Below are 27,879 nucleotides of genomic sequence, written 5' to 3'. Positions count from 1 at the left end.
TAGGCAACCAGTGAAGGCTTTTATAATAAGCCGATATGGAGTCAGATTTTCTTAACCGGACCCAGAGCCATTTAGGGACAGTGAAATTGCTTTGAATATCAACCCCCCCCCCCATTTAGGGACAGTGAAATTGCTTTGAATATCAACCCCCCCCCCATTTAGGGACAGTGAAATTGCTTTGAATATCAACCCCCCCCCTCCCATTTAGGGACAGTGAAATTGCTTTGAATATCAACCCCCCCCTCCCATTTAGGGACACTGAAATTGCTTTGAATATCAAATCCCCCCTCCCATTTAGGGACAGTGAAATTGCTTTGAATATCAAACCCCCCCCCCCCATTTAGGGACACTGAAATTGCTTTGAATATCAAACCCCCCCCATTTAGGGACACTGAAATTGCTTTGAATATCAAACCCCCCCCCTCCCATTTAGGGACAGTGAAATTGCTTTGAATATCAAATCCCCCCTCCCATTTAGGGACAGTGAAATTGCTTTGAATATCAAACCCTCCCCCCCCCATTTAGGGACACTGAAATTGCTTTGAATATTAACCCCCCCCCCCCATCCCATTTAGGGACACTGAAATTGCTTTGAATATCAACAACTCTTCCCTCCCCAAGACAATCCTCTCTGGTGCTTATAATCTTTATAAAACCACGAGCTTTGGAAATGCTTAAAAATCACTGAACTTGGCCCCGAAAGTTAAAGAAAAAAGCAAAACCCAGGATTTCAAATTGAAAGGCGCATTTCCCTCTTCAAGCTCCTCCATCTCGCTCCGACCGCCGCAATGCTAACGGCTTTGGCATCCCTGAGGCAATAAGCCCCGCCCCCCGGTCGCGCTCCTCCGCAGTGTTTCCGTCCACAGGAATTTGCGTCATTGGAGGCGGGGCGTCAGAGGGGAAGGCTGCGGGCCGGAGCGCTGCACGGGAGGCGAGAGGAAAGCGCCAAATGCAGGCTCTAAGGAGCCGGCAAGAGGGCGCGAGCGCGTGAGGGGAGGGCTGTGCGTCGGCTGAGCTGGAATAGGCCTACGGCGGCCGAGAAGGCCTCGGGGAATCGGCGTTCGCGACGCGGAAGTGCCGCCGTTGTTTATCAACTGGAAGTGCAAACGGGACAAGAGCTGCTTTCTGTCGCTCCAGCTCCGCACTATGGAGGCGCAGGTGAATCTGAGCGTGAATTTCAACGGGGAAACGCAGAATTTCTGCGTGGCCGATTCACAGAAGACAACCTGGGCGGATGTCGAAGCCATGGTAAGAAACTTGGTTGCCCTTATGAGCTCGTTTAGTTGTAACAGTTGAAACAGCAAAAACATTCTCGAGAGGTTTCTTAAACAACCCCAAATCCAAGAAAACATAGGTCAGTTGTTTACCATTCTGAACCAGGATAGAAAGTGGTCTATTAAAGCTAGGTGAATAAATGAGTTCTAGTTAAAAAAAAAAAAAAGATTTCATAAGACATAGGGGCCTTTTATCAAGCTGCAGTAGGGGTTTAACACGCGTAATACTGCGCAAGCCGCTAACGCCTGCATTGAGCAGGCCGCGGGGGTTAGCGCATGATGAAATGTCTGACACGCTAACCCTGCTAGCGCGGCTTGATAAAAGGAGCCCATAGTTGTACAGTACAGTCTCTCCTTGTTATTATTCATGGAAAAGACTGCAAAATCACAAATGATGAAATGTAGTGCTTATGGGAAAATAATAATAATAATAATTTTATTCTTATATACCGCCATGCCCATCGAGTTCTAGGCGGTTCACAACAATTACATTAGGATCCGCATTGACATGCCGATTTACAAACAATGTATTGGATTTACAACAGCTTCCGCCGAACATGGCTGAAGAAGCGGAAGAGGGAAGGAGAGAAGGAGGAAAGCGGTCAATAGAGGGGGGGGGGCAGGGCCAAACGGGCTGATTTACCACAATTTATTGGATTTACAACAACTTTAGCCGAACTTGGCTGATGAGGAAGGAGGCGGAAGTCAGCGATCAATAAAGGGGGGAAAAGGGTCGAACGTGTGGCCGGGTGATTCCGGGGAGGGGGCGTTATGGGGCTTGTTTGTTGAATAAATAAGTTTTGAGTGTTTTTCTGAAGTCGAGGTAGGTGGGAGCCTCAAGAATCATTTGGGCGATCCATGGGTTCATCTTGGCTGCTTGGAAGGCGAAGGTTAGGTTCTAGCAGTACATTTTGCACCTCAAAACTGTGTAAAGTGAATAATGGCTCCTATAGGATAAATAGGGTTAGGTTCCTGTATGGGACAGCATTTGAAAAAAAACCCAGTAAAACGTTTAGAATGTTGCAAACATATTTTTTTATTTGCAGTATTGCTTATAGAAATAACATTATTAAACAAAATAATTGCACAGAACAGTGCTAGAAAATAAATGTATGACAACCATAGTAAGCAATAACATGTAAATAAAATAAATATATATAAGAACTACATCGTAAATAAAAGCTAATAAAAGCAGGCTTAAAACACATTCAAATGCCAATGTTAAAAAATGGACAATGGTATCGAAGAAAAACAAGGAAAAAACAGGCGTAAATGGAAATGTGACATTTAAAGAAACAATATTAAACCTAACATGATGTCTAAATAAACTGCAGCATGACTGTAAGAAACCATGAAGAATCCAGGTTTAGCATTAAGAAACATTAAAATACATTATAAAAGGCTTTAAACATAATAGGCATATGGAACCTTTGGGAATGGTACATAAATGAATAAAGTCCCATCATAAAAATTTCAGAGCCAATATTGACCTAAAAAAAATCATAAATCACATTGTGAGTGGTAATTTATAGAACACCATGAAATAAAAAGATGTGAGAGGGCAGTTGTGGCTGCTACAGAAAGTGACTCACTCCAATAAAGAAGAGCGACCAGGATGATAAAAAATAATAATAATAACTTTATTCTTCTATACTGCCATAGTCGTGAGACTTCTAGGCGGTTCACATTGAAGAGAGCTGGACAGTCAGCGAGTTACAATATGCAGAAGTCAGAGAATTACAGAATCTTAAAAAGGCAGTGAAATATAATATACAGATTGTTAGCAAATGTTAGAAGTTTTAGACTTATATGTAGGAATGGACATATTTAGTGTTTGGTGTAGATACTTTTTCGGTGATATTTCTGTCGAGGGGATGGAACTCTTCTCGTATGAGGAAAGACTAAAAAGGTTAAAGCTCTTCAGCTTGGAAAAAAGATGGCTGAGGGGGAGATATGATTGAAGTCTACAAAATCCTGAGTGGAGTAGAATGGGTACAAGTGGATCAATTTTGCACTCCCATGAAAAATTACAAAGACTAGGGAACACTCTATGAAATACATTTAAAGCCAATAGGAGGACATTTTTTTTCACTCAGAGAATAGTTAAGCTCTGGTATGAGCGGACAGCGTAGCTGGTTTTAAGAAAGGTTTGGACAAATTCCTGGAGCCACTGCTTGCCCTGGATCAGTAACATGGAATGTTGGTACTCTTTGGATTTTTGTCAGGTACTGGTGACCTGGATTGACCACTGTAAGAACGGGCTACTGGGCTTGAAAGACCATTGGTCTGACCCAGTAAGGCTATTCTTATGTTTAGTGAATCTGTGAGGCAGATCTCTTTTCTCTTTGTTCCAGCTGAGTTTCTGTGCTGAAGCAGTCGGGCACCACATGGCACAGTGAATAAAGCTATATAGCCTATGGAGAAAATCAGAGTGGGGAGTGTCTTAAAAATTTGCATCCAGCGCCTAGGTTCCCTTCCTCTAAAACCCCTTTCCCTGTGTTTTTTGTCCATTGTGAGGTCTCCACAGGCTATTTGTGGTGTGACTTTCTTAATTTGGATCCTTTTTCCATTTTTTAAAGGATGGGTTTTTTTTGGCTCTAATAACCTCTTTCATGTCATTCTTTAACCATGTTGACTGGCGTTTGCTGCTCTTTCCATCTTTGTTAATACATGGGATATATTGAGTCTGGACTTCAACATGGTATTTCTAAACATCCATGTCTGATTTAAAGTTCTAGGGCGACTTTTAATCACGCGCTACCTCCACGCTAGCCGAAAAACTATCGCCTGCTCAAGAGGAGGCGGTAGCGGCTAGCATGTCCAGCGGATTAGTAAACCGCTACCGCTGCTTCGTAAAAGGAGCCCCTAATCTTTTTGGCTGATCCTTTTAGTTTCTTTTTAACCATTTTCCTCATTTTATTAGAGTTGCCGTTTTGAAAATTAAATGCTGCTACAATAGATTTCCTTTATCGCTTCACTTACGATATATCTTTTAAATTTATTTATGAATTTTCAACTCTTTACAAGAATACTCTTGCTTTAGAAAAACAGAAAAAAACCCATAATAGATTTATGAAAAAGGCAAAACAAAGGACCTATTATCTTCCTTAGACAACAAATATAAGGGCAGTGGATTTAAAAGGATAAAGAGATCCTAGATATTAGCTAAAAAATTTGATCATGTTATGATCACCAGTTCCCAATGGACCCAACACCGTTTCCATTTATACTATGTTCTGCGTTCCACTATGAACTAGACTGGTAATTGGGCGCTAAAAGTTGTAATTACTTCAAAATCAGTAAACAACTGATAACTGCAGTTTATTGTACAGTTTTCCAGGGCTTATGGTTTCTTGACCAGCGTTTCTAAGAACATGTTATGCACGTTGCCTTGGGTGTCCCTAGATGTGACACCCCTTTTTGTTAGTGCAGGCTGTGGCTCCTTATAGTCTTCAAGTTAGTTTAAGTTTAATAAAGGTTTGATTATAATCGTATTATAAAAAAAAAAAAAATTCAAAGCGATGTACAAAATTAAAATTAAATAGTATATGAGAAAACAATATGCTACGATGGACAAAAGACTTAAGAATAGACAAATCCTTTATCACAGGAAACATTAGGATAGTGGGAAGAACTACAATAAGTTTGGATAGGAAACATAAAGGGAAAAAAACCCACTAGGTTAGATCATATCTAAAATTAATGGTCTCGTAGCTTTTTATGTATCGAATGTGTCCTTGCTTTCTTTCAGGTTTTTACTGTTTGGTAACCTGCTTCAGTTGTTCATGATTGTTATGAAATTTCATGTTCTGAGCAGATTAGACTTGTTTGTCGGGGACTTTCCCTGTACCCTTCCTTGTCTGTATCCTCTACAAATATGACTGTCTGTTTTTGCATGAACTGGAGACAAGAGGACAGTCCTTTCAAGCAGTCTCGTGACATGGGATGCGTAACCCACTTGTCCAGGAATAAGAGTGGATTTAAAAGAAGGAAAATTAGCAAAGGTAAGAAACTAATCTTTCATTAGTACTTCAGCATTAGAGAGACATATACTCCCCAGTGATTGTTCATGGTTCTTACATAAGGGTATGGAGGAGGCTGGCAAGAGTTCTAACACCAAAATCCACTAATTAAAATGATACAATAGTGAATAAAATCCTTAGAACATGTTCCTTTATTTTTCAAGCTCATGCTTCCCATCATATATACTATTTTTTGCTCTTTGATTTATTCTAAAATAGCATAAATTTGTACAAATTCAGTAGACATTCTTACTCTGAGGTTGGCAACCAAACTTGAAAGATTAAAAAGACAAACCCTTCCTTTCCTCCAAATATGTCACCAGGATTGCAAGGGCTGCACATCAGCACTCATCCATATCCAGTGCCTTGTCTTAAATTCTGTTACCTCCTGCTCCGGGCTCGTCATCTTCAGAGGAAAAAGGAAGGCTAAGCATCGTTGCAAAGTCTCCTGCAACTGCCAGTCGGCAAGAAGAGGCTTCAGCTTTATTTTCTGGATGGGAATAGCAAGCGCCCGACTTGTGTAATTGTCCTGACAGATGACGTGCTTCTGAGCGGAGGTGCTCCCTGAATGACCCATTCTTTGATAGCAGACAATGTCCTCCTTCCACTGCTCTTTGATTTATAGTGTAAATTCAACCTTGTCATGTGATTTTTGCCCAACCCGTCTTCTCTCTTTTGACTCACATTGTTATTTGCCTGCTAAGAATCGGGTGCCATCCCTCTGTACATAAAGTCAGCTGCAGATCTTGTTTTCCTGGTGCCTTTTTTTCCTCTTCCCATCCCCCTCCTGCGCTCCTGTAATGAAATTGACCTTTGGAGTCAGGTGTTTGTAGAGCATGTGGATGTTATGAAAGCATTTCTTAACTGATTTCTGCCAAAATGTCTTCTGTTCATTTGGCTCAGATTTCTTCTGTAACATCTGATATTACACGTCTGCACATATGTAGATTCTTACATTGAGATGTGGTTTGAACGTGTTACATAAGATGTGTAACTTCAGTGTTAATCCAAAAGGAAAACAGAGTGTGGAAAAACACAATGCTCTTGACTTTCCTTTATTTCTTAAAGATATCTTCGGAAAATGGTAAAATTAGATGACATCAAACTTGAAAAAACTACTATGACCCGACACGGGCCGTGTTTCGGCTGACAAGCCTTCTTCAAGGGTCCTAAAGTTACTCTGCATCAGTCACATTTAGCCAGGTGCCTGAACTCCCATTGCAAAATAGCTCTGAGTATCACATGGAAGGGGCAGTGGTGGTTAATAAAAAATTTTAATATTTATACACCACCTATAGCCTAAGCAGTTTACATTATTTCTCCCTATCTCTCCTGGAGGGCTCACAATCTGACTAACGTACCTGGAGCGATGGAATGCTAAGTGAATTTGAATTTTGAAAAAGTTTTTTTTCTGTCTTTAGATATTTCTAGTTGAAATGTTTATATAATGAGGCAAAATGTTGTGTGATCATGGCACTGAGGTACCCCCCCTTTTCAAACCCAGCAAGCACCCAAAAAGAGGGATAAAAAACCTCAGACTAATGTAGCAGTATAGAACCAAAAGGTACAAATCAAAACTGCTTTAAATACTTTCACTGGCAAAAAACTCCCTCACAGAACAGCTTAGAAAAGGGCATGTGGGTTTGAAGAGGGGGGAGTACCTCGGTGCCTTGATCACACAACATTTTCACTCATTATATGAACATACATAGTAACATAGTAGATGACAGCAGATAAAGACCCGAATGGTCCATCCAGTCTACCCAAATTGATTCAATTTAAATTTTTAAATTTTTTTCTTCTTAGCTCTTTGTGAGCAAGAATCCAAAGCTCTACCTGGTACTGTGCTTGGGTTGCAACTGCCGAAATCTCCATCAAAACCTACTCCAGCCCATCTGCACCCTTCTAGCCATTGAAGTCCTCCCCAGCCCATCCTCTCCCAAATGGCCATATACAGACACAGGCTGTGCAAGTCTGCCCAGTACTGGCCTTAGTTCAATACTGGAAACCCGGATTTCCCGTATCCCCCGATGTGATTTGCAAGAAGGTATGAATCCAACTTGCGCTTGAAACCCAGAACAGTAGTCTCTGCCACAACCTCCTCTGGGAGAGCATTCCAAGCACCCACCACTCGTTGTGTGAAGCAGAACTTCCCGACATTTGTCCTGAACCTGCTGCCGCTCAGTTTCAGGCTATGACCTCTTGTCCATGTCACATCTGAAAATGTCAGTAATGCTGTTTCCTGGTCAATTTTATCAAATCCTTTTAATATTTTAAAATTTTAAAATGCTATTCTCAGCCAGATCTGTCCCATGTAAAAAGCAGGTACAAAACCCATGGGCCAGTTAGATTTGTGGGCAGTTTTCTTAGGAAAAAGTGTGCACTACGGATTTCCTTTTGAAAATTCGTACAAAGTCTATGAGTGCAAAGCATCGTTGGCTTTTCAACTTGGGCGGGCTATTGTAAAAATTGCTTCGTAGACATTTCTTTTTCAAATGGTGTGAGGAAAACTGGATTGCATGGCTTCTCCCTCTTTCTCACCATGTCTTTGCTTTTTGTCTTTCAGGTGATCGTTTCATTTGATCTGAACAACATTCAGATAAAGTATATGGATGAGGAAAATGAAGAGGTGAGTTGGTTGAGTTTGTGTTGCTTCGAGGATGCTGGTGCTCTGCCATTTCCTGCCCCACTGGCACCTTTGGTGATGTTTCTGCTATTTGCTACTATCATTGGAATTCTTATTCCTTTTATTCAGTGTTCATAGCAACCCAACAGGTTGTTCTGGACATGATGAGCCCAAGAATTTTGTTGTGTTCCAAGCAATGGTAACATGTTCACTCAGGTGAACTCCCAGGTGGTTTCTAGTTCGTTCATGTCTTGACTCTGGCACCTGTTCCCTGAACTTAGCTGGGGTTGGCAGTGGCAGGAAGTTTTAGAAGCTTGAGCCCAAAAGTTAGGTCAGAATATTCCAGTTGTGATTAAAAGCTAAAACTATTGGCATTTTGGTGACTTCACTTCTGTGTTATATCTTGTTGTCCTCCTTCCTGCTGAATTGATTTGAATTTGGATTTCAGATTGAATTACTTGCCTTTTCCTAGTGCATGCTCAAGGCACTTTACAAATAGGTATAGAGGCTTATTTATTTTAAATAATTTCCTTGCTGAGGCGGACGTACGGTTGTTTGTAGCTGAGTCAGAGGAGGGTGAAGTGACTTTCACGAGATAAAGCAGGCTTTGAACCCCAGTTTCCATGGTTCCCAGTGTAATGCTCTAACCATTGGGCTGTCCTCCACTCTGTTTACCAAAAAGACAGTTAAAAGAATAGCTCTTTTGAAAGTGAAATTCGGAAATCCAAGACTAATGATATTTACTATTGTTTTGCTTTTTATTACAGGTGTCTGTGAATAGCCAAGGTAAGGTGATGTGAGTTTGGAGGAGTGATAATAAACAGTAACATGGTTATTTGCGGTTGCCTCTGTCTCTCTTAGCAGAGAAGGGGTTTGTGTGCTCTTTCACTGGCTCATTGATTTCCTTTTCGAGTCTGCAATTTCTGCTCATTCCTTTTGGGCTTTCTGCTGAATGGTAACTATGGCTGGAATCCCACACCAGGAACCTTCATTCATAACTATCTACCTGGGCCAGTGATTGTCAGTGCAAGGCCCATGGGCTGGTGATCCCTTCCCCCCCTGACCATTAGTGCATCTTCCCACCGTCCTCCTTTCTTGGGAGGGGGGAGTTGTTCTTGTTTTTGCAAGTGGTCTCATAGCAGTATTGCAGAGAGCTCTAAATCCTACCCCACGCCTTTCAGTATCACTCACTAGGAACAGAGCATTGCAGCATAAAGACAGGTTGCGGTGGGAGCCTATATCCCTGTGGTGGTGCTGTTTCTGTGTTTTCTAGTGGCAAGATCAAGTGCAGAGATCTGTCCACAGCCTTGTCGTTAGGACCATTAGCAGAACGCATGAATTGTTACCGGAGGCTGATTCTCAGTGGGAAAGCCAATGCCACTGTGTGCTTGCAGGTAAGCTGTTAGCCCTGTGCTTCCACAGATTGCCCCCACCATTCTGGCTACCTGCATAATTTAAAATGTATTTGAGGCCGATAGGGTTCTGTGATTATGGGGATTAATCTTCAACAGGCTCTCGGTTGTGTGCATAGTTATGGCTGGGCCCAGGTTTCCATCTTTTCTGGAGGGTCCAGCAGGGAGTGATCCATCTCTGGAACTCCAAGGTCAAGGGAAAAGACACAAGTTTTAAAAGTTTGTGCTGCAAATACTGAGAAACTAATATGTTTTAATGTTCATGTTTAAATGTTAATTGAACATTGAATTTAGGATGATTGTAATATGTGCTAATTTCAGTTTTAAGTGTATAGTTGTGGTTTAATCATTAGCTATTGGACGGGTGGGACTTATGAAATAGCAGATTAAAAATAAAATTGGTAAAGATATGGAGAGAATGTAAGGAAGGAGAGATGATGATGAGATGCAAAAAGATGATTTGAAGGGGAGGAATGAAGGAATAGGGTTTGGATAATTTCCTAAAAGAAAAGTCTGTAAGCCATCATTAAGATGGACTTGGGAGAATCCACTGCTTATTTCTAGGATAATCAGCATAAAATCTGCTTTAATCTTTTGGAATCTTTCCATGTACTCATGACCTGATTTGGCCACTGTTGGAAACACGATATTCACTTCTCCATTCTTTACCTATACTTAAGTTGCTGTATAGTCTTTGTATTGTCCAAATGTATTCCACTGTGAATGTTCGCTTGTAACCCATTCTGAGCTACTGGGAGGACGGGATAGAAATAGAAATCGAATTAAAGAAATAAATTCAGTCAGTCACAATATGGACTACTCTTATGTTTTTTGTAGGGTTGAGGTTTGAGAGAGAGGGGTGGCACAAGGTAATGTGTGTTCTGAGACCAGAATCTGAATATCAAGTTACACTGTTGTAATGACTCCCTTCCCCTTTCACCAAGGCTATGAACCCTACCTGCCTTTTTGACATCACTGGTCCTCTGCGTCATTGGTTCACAGCACTGCCAGTGAGACACTGAGCTAGCCTCCATAGGCTCATTTCTGACCAGCATGCACGCTGCAACATATTTCTGGCACCCATCCTTTGACTATTTCTGTTATCTCTCACCTTGATATTGGTATCAAAACTCAACTGAATAAATTGATTTGTCCATGGAACAGAAATAAATTCTTGTGCATTATGTTTAAACTAGGAGAAAACTGGATTCTCTGAGGACAAACAGGCATAATATTCTCACATGTGGGTGATGTCATCCACAGAATCTGGTATGGACACTAGCAAGTGCACTGTCACTTTAAATTTTTTGGGCAGTGCCCTCCTGTCTGTTGTCAGCTCGCGGGACCATCAGTTCTTCATTTTCTGTGGAGCTGAGAAGCTGCATCTTCAGTTTGTTTATTTATTTATTGAGGACTTTCTATACCACCTTTAACTACATAGCAGAGCAAGGCAGTGCACATTTTATAACAAAAGTATTCAAAAAATACAATTGCAAATTGGACTCAAGTTCACTCATAATCAACAGGCTAAGCTAAAAAGCAAAAGTAACGGGACTGATTGCAACCGAAACCCATGAGATCTAGAATGCTTGTTGTAAATAACTAGGTTGTAACTGCAATTTTGAAATGTTTTTAACAGGGATTCATTACAGATATACAATGGCAGAGGGTTACATAATGCTGGGCCAAATTCCAAATCGGCATTGCATGGGGGAGGTAGGACTAAACAATGATTGTCTAGAGAGTGGAGATTACGGAACTGTATATATAGAATGGTCAGACAATGGCAATATTCTGGTAGGCCATATAAGGCCTTAAAGGTGAGAAAAAGGATCATAAATTGAATTCTTTCCTTTATGGAAGCCAATGTTTTTCTTTTAATAAGGGAGAGACATAACTTGAATCTGTTAACTCGGCATAACAAATGGATGGTGCAAATTTGAAAGATCTGTAGTTTATGCAGTAGGGCATGAGAGATGCCAGCATAGACTATATTACAACAGTCAAGTTCAGTTGTAAAAAGAGAGAGTATAAAGGTGGAAAAAGTAACTGGATTAAACAGATCTCTAACCGTACGTAAGTGCCATAAGTTGGTAAAACAAGATTTACTTACCAATGAAACTTGTAGCCCTAAGAATAGTACAGCAAGATAATGAAAAGTGTTGACGGGGCTAACTTTGGATCCTAGTAATGAAAGATCACACACTGGGTATTGTAGATGGCCAGAAAGCCAACATGCCACAGTTTTGTCTGGATTTAAGAGTAATGTTCAAACAGCCAGCCAGAAATTTTATCAAGGAATTCCTGGAGTGGTTGAGAATTAGAATTAGTAGATGTAGTAGGACAGAGAAGAATATTATCGGCGTACATGTGAAATGAAAGGATATCAAATTCCTGTATAAGCAGGGCTAGAGGGCTAAGTAACATTGAACAGCATAAGCAAAAGTATCAACCCCTTAGGGACGCTATATTGGAGATGTCTAATTGATAAGAAATGAGACCTAGAGGGGGTTTGGACCCTTGTAGACCATTCTGAGCTACTGGGAGGACGGGATAAAAATATAAATAAATAAAATGATATTTGTCAGGGATGCAAGGCTAAAGTCTGTCTTTTTTTTTTTAACAATCTTTATTTATAAATAAAACGTACAAAATAGAACAAGACAGGTACAAGTAACCAATGTTGTTAATAATAGCAATCCTATTGTTCCACATTATCTCTTAATAACATAAGAATAGCCTTACTGGGTCATACCAATGGTCTATAAAGCCCACTAGCCCATTCTCACGGTGGCCAATCCAGGTCACTGGTACCTTGCCAAAACCCAAGGAGTAGCAACATTCCATGTTACCGATCCAGGGCAAGAAGTGGCTTCCCCCCATGTCTTTCTCAATAACAGACTGGACTTTTCCTCCAGGAACTTGTCTAAACCTTTCTTAAAACCAGCTACGCTATCCATTCTTACCACATCCTCTGGTAACGCGTTCCAGAACTTAACTATTCTCTGAGTGAAAAAAAAATTTTTTAAATGGGCTTTTAGCTGCACACATTGGCCTGCAAATGTGCTCCCTAGAACGCACTAAACCTCTTAGAGAATCTTCCGAGCTCTTTGTAGCTTTTGACCCTGACTTGGGGCTTCTGTTTCCAAGAGAAACATCTTCACTTAGCAGGCAGATTATATCTCCTTCGCATATACTCTAATAGCCCACGATATATGAGCTCTGGTTGCTTTGTTAGCTCATTTCCGTTCATTGAGGACATTTGCAAAGCAGCCATTTGGTCTTCAAGCCATACCTTTACTTCTCACTACTGTTTGGAGCAAAGCTCCAGAAGAGACAGTCAATTTGGACAAGCAGTTCTGTATGTTATTTTTACTTCCTGAGTACCAAATTTTCTTCCTACCCACTTGGGTTTCACCATGTTGAGGTATATACATCTTTTATCCTCGTCCAAAGTCATGATCTTGGCAGCTTAGGAATCCCATACATGAGAATATTGTGCCTTCTTGTCCTCGGAGAAAGCAGGCATATGTTCTCTTAGGATAGCAGGCATATATTCTCACAACCTGCCCACTTTCTAGTTGACTTCTTAGCTTTTTTACTGAATTGTTGGTCCCACAAGCTGGCGTCAGATGGGAAGGCGCTGGCACCTGAGCTGTATGGAAGCTGCTAAAAAATTTTAAGTGACAGTTCACTTGGCAGAGTTCATATAAGTTCAGTGGATGACATCACCTACATGTGAGAATATGTGTCTGCTGTCCTTGGAGAACACCTGCTACAGGTATCGTTTTGCTTTCTCTACAAGCAGTGAAACTTTTATTGGGCTTGCATAGCACATATCCACAAATGGCAATCTGCATGACCTGTCCAAACCCCATGTGAAGTGATCTACCTGGTCTTGGAAGCTCATGTTCATTGTTTATGAATAATGTCAGCCAAATAAATGGAATTGTAGTCTGTGTAGAGTCGGATTGAGTTTTCTTGAGTCCCCAAGGCTCCCAGTGTCATCTCCTTAATCACCAGTTCATGGATGACAAAAGTGATTCTTTGCTGCTCTCTAGAAACTTCCAGCTTGCCTTCATTATTGTATACTAACTCCTGGCACTGTATGTAAAGTTCTTCAGTCTCATCATGAATGAACTGTGTTTTCAGTAGTCTGTTAAAACATGTTTCTCTTTATTCCTGCTACTATGTCCTGGTTGATGAATAGAAGTACTGATCCATTTCTTTTTCATTTCAGAGGAATATGAAGAAGCTCTTAAGGTATTGGCTTTTCACTGTCTGAACCTTATATATTTGGTTTTTTTTTTTTTACATACTGTCTTTCTGGTGAAAAACCCAACTTGAGCACTATGATTAAAGACCTGTATGTGAATATCACAGATTTGCCTTGCTTTATTCCTTCCTTTCTTCCCCATGGGGCACACACTTCTTCGGTCTCTCCGTCCCTAATTACCTCTCCCATTACTCTTATTCTCCAGACCTCTGACCCTATGTACAATTGCCCATATTTGGGCCATGTCACATGCTCGTCCCTCACGTGACATCCTTGGGCTAGTCTTTTAAACAATAACCCTTATGGTTAGTTATGCTGAGCCATCAGTATCGAGTACTGTCCCAGGAATGCCCCCTCCCTTCTTATGCTGTAGGCATCCAGTGTTAAACAAATTCCCTCTACTGGAATTATGTTATTACAAGTTTATTAAAAATTTGATTGAACGCCTATCTTGGATTCTAGGCGTTTTACATTAATAAAAATGGGTTACAAAATTTATAATTTATAAACAAGGGCAATACAAGATACCCAGACTTGACACACAGTTAAGCAAAATGGATGAGGGAGAACTACAATATAGCAAAGGAAAGAAAACATCTAATATTTTTTTTCAATATTTTATTCAATTCTCACAACCATACTTTATTAATGGATCCTTGTACTTATACGTATATGTTATATTACCTTTTTCTTAAAAGACATGTTAACACCTTTATGACATTCTGCAATAATTAACACCATTAGAAATAGGGAGTATTCCAGTTTAATTCTACATCTGGTTACTTTTGCAAGACATGGAGCCTCGGTCATGGGGCAAGATATCGGTGCTGGAATCAATGGCACTATCCATAAATTTAATCTCCTGTCCTCTTGATTCACACAAAGTCTAATTAGGGAATTATCTGTTTTTACTGATTGCTATAAGCATAGTCTGCCTTTGGATTGCCTAGTGTGGTGCAGTGTTATGTTTCAAAAGATCAGCCTTTAAGTTCCCATTTGGATAGAAATCATGTCAGATACCAGCCTGTTGACATGGATGCTCTCTATCAGGATAAGCTTTAGCCCAAGTACCAGTAAATTAAATATGCTACCAACCCTCTATCAGGATAAGGCAGCATAAGGAACTTTGGTCTTGATTCATAGTATCATTCAACTATGTGGAGCCTTCTGCAATTCCGCTAAGGGCCTTCTACTTTCCTCATCACAAAAGAGCACTACTACTATTAATTATTTCTATAGCGCTACCAGACGCACGCAACACTGCACAAAGTCACAAAGAAGAAGAAAACAGTCCCTGATTGAAAGAGCATACAATCTAAACAGCCAAGACAGACAAACAGGATGTCATGGATACATTTAAGGGGAACGATTAATCAGCTGGCTGGGTTGTAGGGCAGAGGAGTAGGGTTAAGGATTGAAAACTATATCAAAAAGGTGGGTTTTCAGTCTGCTTTTAAACAAGGGAAGAGGAGGGGTTTGACGGACAAGCTCGGATAATTTATTCTAGGCAGCTAGATGAAAGGAACAAAGTCTTGAATTGGCAGTGGAGGAGAAGGGTAAAGCTAAGAGCAGCTTATCTGAGGAATGGAGTTCTCTAGGAGGTGTATAAGGAGAAAGACGTGAGAGATATTGAGGGGCAGCAGAATGAACACACTTTTAGGTCAACAATAAGATTTTGAACTGTATGCGATGGCAGATAGGGAGCCAGTGAAGTGACTTAGGGGTGACATAAAACGTAGTGAGGTTGGTCATGCAGCAGTGTTTTGCACAGATTGCAAAAGGGAGAGGTGACACTGCGGAATACCAGTTAAAAGTAGATTGCAGTTATCTAAGTGTGAGTTTACGAGAGCGTGAACAAGGGTTCGGGTAGTGTGCTCAGAGAGGAAGGTGCGAATCTTGGTGATATTGAAGAGATAGAAGCAACCGGTCTTAGCAGCTTGTTGGATATGCGTAGAAAATGAGAGGTCAGAATCGAAGACCACTCCAAGGTTGCGAGTAGAGGAGACTGGAACAATGACAGTATTATTTACTGAGATGGAGAAAGGAGGAGGAGGAGCAGAGGGTTTAGGAGGAAAGAGTGCAGCTCAGTCTTGGACATGTTTAGTTTCAGATGACAGCAGGATATCCAGGCAGCAATGTCAGCCAAACAGGCAGAGACTTTTTCTTGGACTTTAGGTGAAATTTCGGGTGTAAAGCGGTAGATGTAGGAGTCATCGGCATATAGGTGATACTGGAAGCCTTGGGAGGAGATCAGGGCACCGAGGGAAGAGGTGGAGAGAAGAGGTCCTAAGACAGAACCCTGGGGTACGCCAACTGCTAGCGGGGTAGCAGCAGAAGAGGACCCACCAACACATACACTAAAGGTGTTTTGGGAAAGGTAGGAAGCAAACCAGAAAAGGATTGATTCATGGAATTCAAACAAGAACAGTGTATCGAGGAGTAAGCTGTGATTAACAGTACCAAAGGCAGCAGACAGGTCAAGAAGGATGAGGATAGAGTAAAGGCCCTTCTGGCCATGTACAAGTCACTGCAGACCTTAGAGCACTGAGCGCTTTTTCTTCCCAAGAACTTACTGCAGTGGCTTAAGTCAATAGTTAAGGAGGTATGAGAAGCTTTTCTTCCGTTTGCAGCATTTATTGCCAAAATACAAAATATTGAATCAGAATTTGTTTCAGCATACACCTCGGTCCATAGGAATGTTGCCTGTTTCCTTGACGACAAGGGCCAACAACAAGGCTTAGTACTTCATTTACCGGAATTAGATTGTTTCCAAAGATCTGGAACTGTTTCTGCAGCCCTGGCTACATGGAGAACTGTGGTATGTATTCCAGTTACCTCCAATGTTAGTTTGGATGCCCTAGAGGTTTACATCTCTCTCTGCCAGTTTTCTGATGGCACCAAACTAAGCTGAGAAGCTTTGGTTAGTTGACTTATTTGTCTAAGACATTTCAGCATCCTTAGATTTCCCAGTAAAAGAGAAATTGCTGCTCCATTTTTCTCTTATGTCCTAAGTCTTGAGCAGCTGCGCTTCTGGCACTGAAGTTTTTGAGGAGCACGACTTTGCGTCCCCTCTTTAGCATACTTGAGAGCTTGGTGAAACTTGACAAGTGGTATACAGTGCAGAGGAGGCAGTTCACCCTTTGCTGAATCTTTCTTTTTTTTTTTAATAATTTTTTATTAGATTTTAAAATTAAATTTTACAACACTTTCAAAGTATCATCATCGGAAAATAAGAACAAATATTAAGCGTATACAGAAAGATCTCTCCAAACTAAAGTAGATAATACCAAAATAATCGACTCTTCTTATACAGTATATCATGCATGAAGTAAAATCCAAAAATAAAATGGTCAAACATAAGAAAGGAAGACTAATAAATAAATGAAAGACTAATAACTAAATAAACATAATCTAGAAAAGTCAAGAAGAGGAAGTGAATCTTGCACATACATCTCTTTCTTCAGGTTCAAATTGCATGTTAGGCAGCGGTAGGTACTCTACTGCTGCTTAACTTAATTGTTTTAATTGGCTTTAATCGGTGCAGTAATTGACTGTGTTGTTTAATACCAATTAAAAACTTATTTTAAAAAAGTAGGCACCGGTAATGCATCAACAACAGGACATCTAATGGCACCTTATGCCTAAGTGGGCATGGTTAAGGGTGATGTAGGACTTAAGCGGTCATTAAGCACTAAAGAACTTAGATGCCTGCAATGTAGGCCAGTAAAACGCTGGCCTACATTGCAGGCGTCTAAGATTTTTTTCTTGGGCGTCCTTAGCTGTGATTCTGTTAATGGCGCCTAAGCATGATTGACACACAGCCGGCATCCAGTTTTTTAGACGCCACTGATTTAGGTGTTGTTTACAGAATCAGGCCCTAGATGTCCTGTGCATTTCTCTTGTCCTTATTGGAGTTTGATTCTGCTGTTTAAGGCACTGGGATGTCTGTCTTTTGACCGCCTTAAGGAGCATCTTGGAAGAATTTTGCCCTTATGTAGATATTCTTGGTTTCTGTCTCTTCTAAGATAATTTTGAGCTACCTTTCTCTGGTCTGCAAAAGCAAGAATGCACTGTATTTTCTTCCAAAGGTGGTTTCCTCATTTCAAGTAGATAAAAATCTTTACTTTTGCTCATTACGTACTTTATATTGAAGTGACCAACCAGTTTCTAAGGTTGTGGAGATTAAAATCAATTTTTGCAGGTTTCAGGTAAGGTGAACCAGTTTTAAAACTATTATTGCTTGGTAACTGTGCTCTATTGGTGTTTTGTTGCAACTGTAAACTGGTGATTTGAGTTCCACCCATCTTGGGAACTGGTTTGATACATCACACAAGTTCTAGACTGGTCTGGTGAGGACACTAAGAAAAGAGAAATTAGGTCTTGCCTGCTAGTTTTCTTTTCTTTATTAGTAACAGACCATTCTAGAGGCCCTCCCTAATATATTTCCAGTTATTAAACCACTGTAGTATACTTTAATATTGTTCCTTTCATTCTTTTATAATCAAACTGTCTTTTCAGGCTCAACGTTCTGTTTTCTTGAACAATTTTAATCTTTTTTTTTTTTTTTTTAAACCATCTCTGTTATAAGTATTAGTACACCAACTCAAGTGAAATGAAAAATAGATGGTCCAGTGCTTTGTCATTCATAATACTGAACATCTATATTTGCATCTTATTGGGTGAAGCATGCAGGACCTTTTTATTTTTTAAAATCTGTTTACATATGTTGGTTGAGCATAAACCACAGGTTCTGGGATAAGAAAAGAAAGAAAATTAGCAGGTAAGATCTAATTTCTCCATTTTATTGTCATTTTTTTCCTAAAGACACAGTATCAAGTCTCATCCCCAGCTATCCCCTGCTCCTTGTTGTAATTCAGTCAAGCACTGTGCCTTTGCAAACGTTAGTAGTGTCTGTTGTGGAGTGTTACAGGTTTGTCTCTGTCCTAGGTTGCCAACAAGCAGGGGAACCAACTGCAAATTAATGTATATGAGGGGAGCCATTCAAGAGCTGAAGCACAGCATCCCACTCGCAGGCAGGTGTACAACAAAGCAAAATCAGAGAAGATACCAGCAATAAAGAATGGGAAGAAACCCCTTGCGCACTATTCCAACCTCGCAAAATCCTTGAGACAAGGTGGAAGGATTGAAATGGCATCTCCAAGCAAGGTATTCTGCAGTGGAAATCTGTGTGATGTCTTTGAAACCATGATGAGTAAAGCCTTAAATGTGATTTCTCTCTGGTTTTAATTTATGTGGAATTAGAAGGAACTCATTAAGGGAGAAAAATGGCAGTCTTCATCCTGCTTGGAAAGTAGAGAACAAACAGCGAAGGAGACTTCTGGTGTTCAGTGCCTTTTATTGTGTATTAATAATAATAATAATAATTTTATTCTTATATACCGCCATACCCAACGAGTTCTAGGCGGTTTACATCAATTAGGTTAGGATCCGCATTGACATACAGATTTACAACAATATATCAGGCTTAAAACATAATTAGCCGAGTTTGGCAGATGAAGAAGGAGGAGGGTAGAAGAGAGGGGGGAAAGAAGTGATCAAGAAGGAGGAGCTGAGCCGGGCAAAGGTCAGGCGATTACCGGAAGGGGGCAGTTAGGGGTCTTATTTGCTGAATAGGTGGGTTTTGAGTAGTTTTCTAAAGCCGAGGTAGGTGGGGGCCTCCAGTATCATTTGGGCTAGCCATGGGTTCAGCTTGGCTGCTTGGAAGGCGAAAGTTTTGTCTAGGAATCTTTTGAGGTGACACAGCTTTAGCGAAGGGAAGGCGAACAGCTGAATTCTGCGGGATTTCTTGTAGGAGCAGTAGAGGTTAAAGTGGGGATTGATGTATCTTGGTGAATAGCCATTTACCGATTTGTAACAGAAGCATGCGAACTTGAAGAGCACTCTGGATTCGAAAGGCAGCCAGTGGAGTTGGTGGTAGAACGGGGTGATATGTTCCCATTTCTTTAGGCCATAGATGAGGCGAACGGCGGTGTTCTGGATCATTTTTAGTCTCCTGGTAATTTTCTTCGTGGAGTTCAGGTAGATAATATTGCAGTAGTCTAGGATGCTTAGAATGGAGGCTTGCACTAGAAGGCGGAACGAGGTGTCATCGAAGTATTTTTTTATAGTGCGGAGTTTCCAGAGTGCCGAGAAGCATTTCTTGACTATGAGGTCGGTGTGATATTCTAGGGATAAATTTTTGTTAAATGTGACTCCCAAGATTTTTAAGGTATGTTCGAGGGGGAAAGTCATTCCTTTCAGTTGTATTGTAGTGTCCCTGATTTTATCTTTGGGGGTGGCTAGAACAAATTTTGTTTTATCAGGGTTTAGTTTCAGTCTGAATGATAGCATCCAGAGTTAAATCTGGTTGAGGATGTATTCGAGTAATTCTGGTAAAAAACTGGTTAGAGGGATGGCTATTGTGATGTCATCTGCGTAGATGAAAAATTTCAGCTTGAGGGTATGTAGGAGGTTACCTAGGGAGGCCAGGTAGATATTGAACAGAGTGGGGGATAGGGGGGAGCCCTGCGGGACACCGCAGATGTTGTCCCAGCTATAAGAGAAAGAGTTATTCTTGAGTACCTTGTAGGATCTATTTATTAGGAACCCCTGAAACCAGTTGAGGACCTGATCGGAGATGCCAATGTGTGCCAGGCATTCCAGGAGAATGGTGTGGTCGACCAGGTCAAAGGCACTGCTCAAATCTAGTTGTATGATTAAGGCACTAGAGCCTTGACTAAAGAGCGTGTGGAGATGGTCAAGAAGGGCGGCTATGATGGTTTCAGTGCTGTGATCCGCGCGGAAGCCAGATTGGTTGTCGCTTAGGATGTTGAATTTCTCTAGGTATGCGGAGAACTCAGCTTGTACCATCCCTTCTGCTATTTTGGTGAATAAGGGGATGCTTGCAATCGGTCTGTAGTTTGATGGGGAATTTGGTGATTCTTTTGTGTTTTTTATGATAGGGGTAATCATAATGTGGCCTTGCTCTGGCGGGAAGTTTCCTGTGGACAGTAGGGAGTTAACCCATCTCATCATGTTTGTTTTGAAGAGGCTCGGGGCGGTTTTCATGATATTTGGTGGGCATGTGTCCAATTTGCAGAAGGAGTGGGTGTATTTGTTGTAGTAAGTATTAAAGGTTTGCCAGTCTATTGTTGAGAATTGTTTCCAGCTTAGGTCGGTTTTGGATCCTGGGTCTGGGTTAGGTAAACCAGGGTCTGGGAGAATGGGAGACTCGACACGATCGTGTTTCGGCCCAAATGGGCCTGCCTCAGGAGTCTATATAAACATGTATGAAGATAAACATAAATATAATAAAAATTTAATATAAAAATAAATAAATAACTGGACTAAAGTGTCATGATCCATGGGGTATATAAATTTTACAGCAACAGTGAAAAAACTTTAAAAACAGAAACATAACTAAATAACAACACAAATAGATCAGTCTGACACTTAAAAGTGAATAAAATTGTTTGCGTACATACTGTGACTGATATAAAATGAAGGTATATAGACTCCATTTGAGAAAAATGACCATTTTACCCTACCAAAACTAAATTTTGCCACCTATCCTGTGACTCTTTAATTTTCTCAGGAGCTTCTCACAAGGAACTTTGTCAAAATCTTGGTTTTTATTTGTCTGGGGGAGGAACAAAATTCTTTGCATCTACTCTTTATAGCCCACCTTTCCTTTATTTTTCAGTGGGACAAACATAATTTTCATTCAGGGGATGCAATCGGCATTTTTATTTTTGCCACCATCACCATTCAGACAATTTGTGGTATTTGAGTGGATGACTACTAAGAAATTTCATCTGTTTTTAAGAGTTGACTTTTTTTTCTCTCTCTACAGGACAAGCCAGTTATGGACCGGGATAACCACCCTAGTGAAAAGCCCCCTGATTGGTTCACCAGTTACATGACAAAGGTAGGTTGTCTTAGTTCTTTGTAAAATAGACTGGTTATTGTTGCTAACTGCTGTTCTCTCCCATTTGAAAAGTTTTTATTAAGGAGAAGAGAGCTTGGAAACTATGGGAAATTGGCATGTATGAGCCTTCTCTCACCTACCCCTACCCTACTCCCCCTGCTCATATGCTCTTCTTTCTTCCCCTTCCCTCTCACTAATACCAAAAGAGCAGTTTTTATCTCCTCTGCTGCTGGTTTCAGTCTGAACTCCAAATATTCAATACTAGCAGGTCTTGTAGGATTGCAAGGCTCCATACATTCAGATTTTAGATCAAAGTCACAAGGAGGAGCTAGATACAAGTAAGAAGTGCTACTTTATTATTCCTGATGACAAGAGATAAGGAGAACATCAAAACCTGGTCAGCCACTTCAGTGATGGAGGAATCTTCAGTGGCAATGCTGGCCCTGGAAAAGGCCACTCGGTATCACCTTTTTGAAAAATAAATGGGAAATGAGGAGATATTAGGATGAGGTTGGTGAAGGGATGGATGGGTTTTCAACTTAGTTTCTTGACCTCATGAGCAGACACATTCTGTTGTAAGACTTTATAGCATGTCATATTTTCTCAGCATTGCATGACATGTTTTCTTTTTTCTAATGTGACAATAAGGATCAAAAAAAGCTTAATATAGATAGATAGAAGGGAAATTTGATTGAATATTGATTGCCTAGAGGGGAGGAGAATGTTCGGGTTACAGTTCCAATGTGTATCCTTAAGCAGCCATTATATTGGGTGGGAAAGGGAGGGAAAATGAGAGTATTTACTAAAATGATTAAGGAAAAAATATACAAGGGATTAGATATTTTAGGGGTAAATATGTGTGTCGTGAAAAACATTTTTTGGATTCTAAAAATGAAAGAAGAGGAGAGAAAGATTATAATGAGAAATATTAAAATGTATAATGTCTTTTAAAATATATTCTATTAATGTCAATGGCCTAAATCACGTAATCAAAAGGAAAAAAGTATTAACATTTCTAAAAAAGCAAAATGCGGATATTTACTGTCTACAGGAGACCCATCTTAGTATAAAGGAATCACAGAAACTATCGGGAGGGTGGGTAAAGGAATGTTTTTTTGCTCCAGCAGAGGGTAAAAAAGCAGGGGTAGCAATACTTATAAATAAAAAATGTATGGCCAAGATTAAGGTAAAAAATTCAGATCCACATGGAAGATGGATACATATTGATATAGGTATGGGAAATGATACCCTGACGTTGTTCAATATATATGCCCCTAATTCGAATCAATCAGAATTTTTTAAAAAATTACAGAATATGTTGTTACCACTGGCTGCTTCTAATTTAGTAGTGGCTGGAGATTTTAATGCTGTAATGGATCCATTATTGGATAAAAAACCAGGTAAAAATATAAAATCTTTAGGTTTAGATAATTTGGTTCAATCATGTGATTTGAAAGATATATGGCGTATTCTTCATTTTAATGATCAGGAATTTTCATTTTGTTCACAGGTTCATAAATCATTTTCAAGAATAGATTATATTTTTGTTTCAACAAATAAAGTGCAACAGGTGATTAAAGCTTCCATAGATCCTATTATTATTTCGGATCATGCGGGAGTATGGATAGAATTACAATTAGATCAATTAGAGAATGGTAGACCTCTTTGGAGATTTGATAATGCATTGCTTGTGGATGACAAATTTTTGGAAAATTTTAAAACACAAATTAACGATTTCTTTCAAATAAATTTAATGGAGGATACATCTATAGAGAACGTATGGGATGCATTTAAAGCAACTATGAGGGGTAATATTATATCATATTCAGCTTTTATTAGGAAACAGATTAAAATACAATATATAGAATTAGAAAAAGAAATAAAAATATTAGAAGCTAAATTGGTAAGTAAATGGGAATATGAAGTTTTGCAAGCTCTTTTGAAAGCAAAAGGTAAATATAATGAATTAACTTCAAAAATGATAAGAAGAGATTTGTTTTCCAAACAAACAATGTATTATGGAAATTCTAATAAGGCGGGGAGATTATTGGCAAATTATCTTAAAGCAAAAAAAAGAAGAACTAATATTAATGGAATAAAAGACGATAACGGGATAATAACAAATCAAACAAATATAATATTAAAACAATTTTTAAAATTTTATAAGGACCTGTATTCTTCTGAACCTTATTTGGAGAGACAAAAAGATGGAAAAAAATTTTTAGATTTAATTAATGGACCTAAGGTTCCTGATCATATAAAACGGAGTTTAGATGAACCTATATCATTAAAAGAATTAGAAACAGCATTGAGATCTCTTAGAGTTGGATCCGCTCCAGGTGGTGATGGTTATACAGTAGAATTTTATAAAACATTTCAAAATATCCTTTCCCCACATCTACTAAATTTATATCAGACACAACTTATAAAAGGTAATATTAAAGGTACTATGGCTGAATCAATAATAATTGTTTTGCCTAAGCCAAATAAAGATCCTACTTTGGTTTCGGACTACAGGCCTATATCTTTGATAAATGTTGATAATAAACTTTTGGCAAAAATTTTGGCTTTGAGATTAGCCAAAGCTCTCCCACATATTATAGACATGCATCAAACGGGTTTCGTTACTAAAAGACATTCTTCTAATAACTCTAGACTATTATTTCACATGCTAAACTTATCAAAAAAAATGGATGAACCGGCTTTTTCAGTTTCATTAGATGCTGAAAAAGCATTTGATAGGGTAGAATGGAATTTTATGTATCAGGCTTTAGAATGGTTTGGTATAGGTTCCGGATTTATACAAATGGTAAAAACATTGTATAGCTTCCCGATTGCAAGACTAAATATTAATAATAAGATATCTGATGGTTTTCAATTGCAGAGGGGAGTTAAACAAGGTTGTCCTTTATCTCCTTTGTTATTTGATGTTGTATTAGAACCCTTATTGTTAGCAATACAGCAAACAAGGGAGATACAAGGTATTCCATATTCAGATATGGAATATAAAATTTCGGCTTATGCTGATGATATTTTACTTTATTTGAGAAATCCAGAGTCAACCTTATCTTCTTTATTGGAATTAATTGATAAGTTTGGTAAATTCTCAGGATATAAAATTAATTGGAATAAGTCTGAAATTATACCCTTGAATGTTCATTGTGTAAAAGGATTATTTGATACTTTTCCATTCATATGGAAAGAAGAAGGATTTAAATATCTTGGCATACAAGTTAAAAATACAATTGAAGATACTGTAAAAGAGAATGAAAAATATGTATTAAAAAAAGTTACGGAGTTATGTGAACAATGGAACCCATTACATATTTCTTGGTGGGGAAGAGTTCAAACTATTAAAATGATGATATTACCTGTAGTTTGCTACCAAATGAGTATGATACCTATGTATTTTCAGGGGTCCTTTTATAAAAAGCTTAATAGCATTTTAACAAAATTTCTTTGGCTTGGTAAAACACCTAGAATAGCTTTAGTAACTTTGCAAAAATCAATTAAGGAGGGAGGGGTAAATTTTCCAAATTTCTATAGGTACCATCAAGCCTATATTCTACGTCAGGGTATGTATTGGATCCTCCCAGAACTTATGGATAATGCACCGGATTGGTTATATTTGGAATGGCGCCTTATGTTTCCCCTAAATTTAGTTCATCTGCCAAGTATTAACATACCTAGAAGATACAGAGAAAATAAAATATTAATGGATACTTGGAAAACGTTAAGATTTATTGATAAATTAACACCTATCCCAATAAACAAATCAACTAATCAATCTATATGGATAAACTCCAAGATCAAAATTGGCGGAGCTCAAATCCTTTGGAAGAACTGGATTATTGCAGGCATTAGATCTCTAGACGATGTTATTTCAGAAGGTAAACTGCTGGATTTTTCACAATTGCAAAATAGATTTGGTTTTAATAAAACACAAAGTTTTAAATGGTTGCAATTGAAGCAGGCCATTCAGGTTGGGTTCCCTGAATGGAAAACATTATCAATATAGTTTAAAGTTCTTATGTTTTCAAGCAGACTTCCTAGGACATCAAGCCGCATTGTGGTATAAATTAATATCTGGATATTTGAACAAAAAACCAAAAAATGGTCTAAGAGATATTTGGAGCATTGAGATTGGACATCAGATTAATGCATCTCAATGGCCACTAATTTGGTCTTGGAGAATGGGATGTACAGTGTCAGCATCTATGAGACAAACTTGGTTCTTCTTATTACATAGAGCTTTTTGGACCCCTACACGTTTGCAAAAATTAGACAGTTCTAAGTCAAATAAATGCTGGCACTGTAATCTAGAACCAGGGACACTAGATCATTTATTGTATCATTGTCCCTATATTAAAACTTTTTGGAATTCAATTTGGCCACAAATTAATAAATTGATGGAAAATCATATTGCAATATCATATGACACAATATTATTTGGAATGATGATGAGGAAAAAAAGTCAAATTTCACCAGAAAATAACAAGCTTTTATTAATTATGACAGGGGTTGCCATTCAGCATATAACTAATAACTGGAAGAATTACAACAACCTAAATTATACATTTTGGTGGAATACAATATGTCATATATTCAAAATGGAAAGAACAATAGCAATACAAAGGGGGACATATACTAAATTTATAAAAATATGGGGGCCATTGGCAAAATACTGTAATGAATAAATAGTAGAATTTTTCTTCTTCTTTTCTTCTTTTAGGGATCTTTTTTATGACACACATAGAGGGGGGGTAAAGAAAATAATTTCTACATAATATGTTATAATATATTATATAATATGCAATGTATGAATGAAAAGTAATAGAAGGGTGGGGGGAGGGAGAAGGGATAAAATATATTTAGAATATATTGTATTAGATATAAAATGTTATTGAATATTCATCAATTGTATTCTAACATGTTGTACACTTTCTATAAAATTTGAAAATTAAAAATATTATATATTAAAGTAATAAAAGGGTGGGGGGAGGGTGAGGGGGAAAATCAAATTTAGATATATAATGTATTAGATATAAAAGTGATACTATGTATTTATCAATTGTATTTTAATATTTTGTACACTTTATGTAAAATTTGAAAATAAAAAATAATGGAAAAAAAAAAGGATCAAAAAACAAGTTCTATGTGATACCTTTTAACTGGGCTACAGTTTTCAAGTGTTATCCTCTCCATCAGGTCAGCAAAGAAGGAATGGAAAAGGTCAAAAACAGATGAAAACTGGAAAAAGCACAAACAACATCAAAGCAGGTGCCATAAGGCGGTAAGAGGGGCCAAAAGAGACCAAAAGGAAAAAATAGCCAAGGAGGCAAAAAACTTCAAGCAGTTCTTTCGATTATATTAAGGGGAAACAACCCGCGAAGGAAGCGGTGGGGCCGTTGGATGACCATGGAATAAAGGGAGTGCTAAAGGAGGACAAAGTCATAGCTGACAAACTGAACACATTTTTTGCGTCTGTATTTACTGAAGAGGAAGTACACAACATACCGGAAGCCGACAGGCTATACGCAGGAAATGAAGATGGGAAACCGACAGGGTTGATGGTCAGTCTAGAAGAGGTATGCAGGCAGATTGATAGGCTTAAAAACTATAAATCCCCTGGACCGGATAGCATCCATACGAGGGTAATCAAGGAACTGAAAGGGGCTATAGCTGAATTGCTTCAACTAATAGTCAATCTGTCGATCAAATCAGGAAGGATTCCGGAAGACTGGAAAGTGGCGAATGTTACGCCGATCTTCAAGAAAGCTTCGAAGGGAGATCCGGGAAACTACAGACCAGTGAGTGTGACCTCGCTACCCGGAAAGATGGTAGAGGCGCTGATAAAGGACCGTATCATTGATCACCTTGATGGACACAATCTGAGGACCAGCCAGCACGGCTTCAGCAAAGAAAGATCTTGCTTGACGAACTTGCTGCACTTCTTTGAGAGAGTAAACAGGCAGATAAACAAGGGTGACCCGGTCGACATTGTATATCTGGATTTTCAGAAGGCGTTCGACAAGGTTCTGCATGAATGACTACTTCAAAAAATTGCGAGCCATGGAATCAAGGGTGAAATACGTGGATTAAAAACTGGCTGGCGGATAGGAAACAGAGAGAGGGAGTAAATGGACAATACTGGGACTGGAAAAGCGTCACATCAGGGTTCGGTGCTTGGACCCGTGCTCTTCGACATATTTATAAACGACCTGGAAATTGGTACGACGAGTGATGTGATTAAATTTGAAGACGATACGAAGTTATTCAGAGTAGTGAAGATGCAGGAGAATTGCGAAGACCTGCAACTTGACATAAACATGCTAGAGAAAT

The 27,879-nt window shown here is 39.1% G+C and overlaps 1 protein-coding gene across 3 annotated transcripts in view; it reads left to right on the top strand.

Annotated features, from left to right (window-relative positions):
* The first annotated feature begins 863 nt into the window (after positions 1-863).
* The window catches only part of LOC117347223 (next to BRCA1 gene 1 protein-like), a 71,679-nt gene continuing 44,663 nt past the window's right edge, over positions 864-27,879 (top strand). For 2 of the 3 annotated variants that reach the window (XM_033917844.1, XM_033917842.1), the window contains exons 1-6: positions 864-1,248; positions 7,863-7,925; positions 8,690-8,708; positions 13,575-13,597; positions 18,558-18,776; positions 21,463-21,537. In XM_033917844.1, the coding sequence (XP_033773735.1) occupies positions 1,147-1,248; positions 7,863-7,925; positions 8,690-8,708; positions 13,575-13,597; positions 18,558-18,776; positions 21,463-21,537 (501 nt within the window). In that variant the 5' untranslated portion in view covers positions 864-1,146. Of the gene's footprint in view, positions 1,249-5,180; positions 5,279-7,862; positions 7,926-8,689; positions 8,709-13,574; positions 13,598-18,557; positions 18,777-21,462; positions 21,538-27,879 lie in introns of all 3 variants that reach the window. The other variant, XM_033917843.1, reaches the window with a different exon arrangement.

Source organism: Geotrypetes seraphini, chromosome 13, assembly GCF_902459505.1.
Source record: "Geotrypetes seraphini chromosome 13, aGeoSer1.1, whole genome shotgun sequence".
NCBI classification, from domain to species: Eukaryota; Metazoa; Chordata; class Amphibia; order Gymnophiona; family Dermophiidae; genus Geotrypetes; species Geotrypetes seraphini.
Note: the sequence above shows the minus strand (reverse complement) of the source record. Positions and strands in the feature narration are given on the sequence as shown.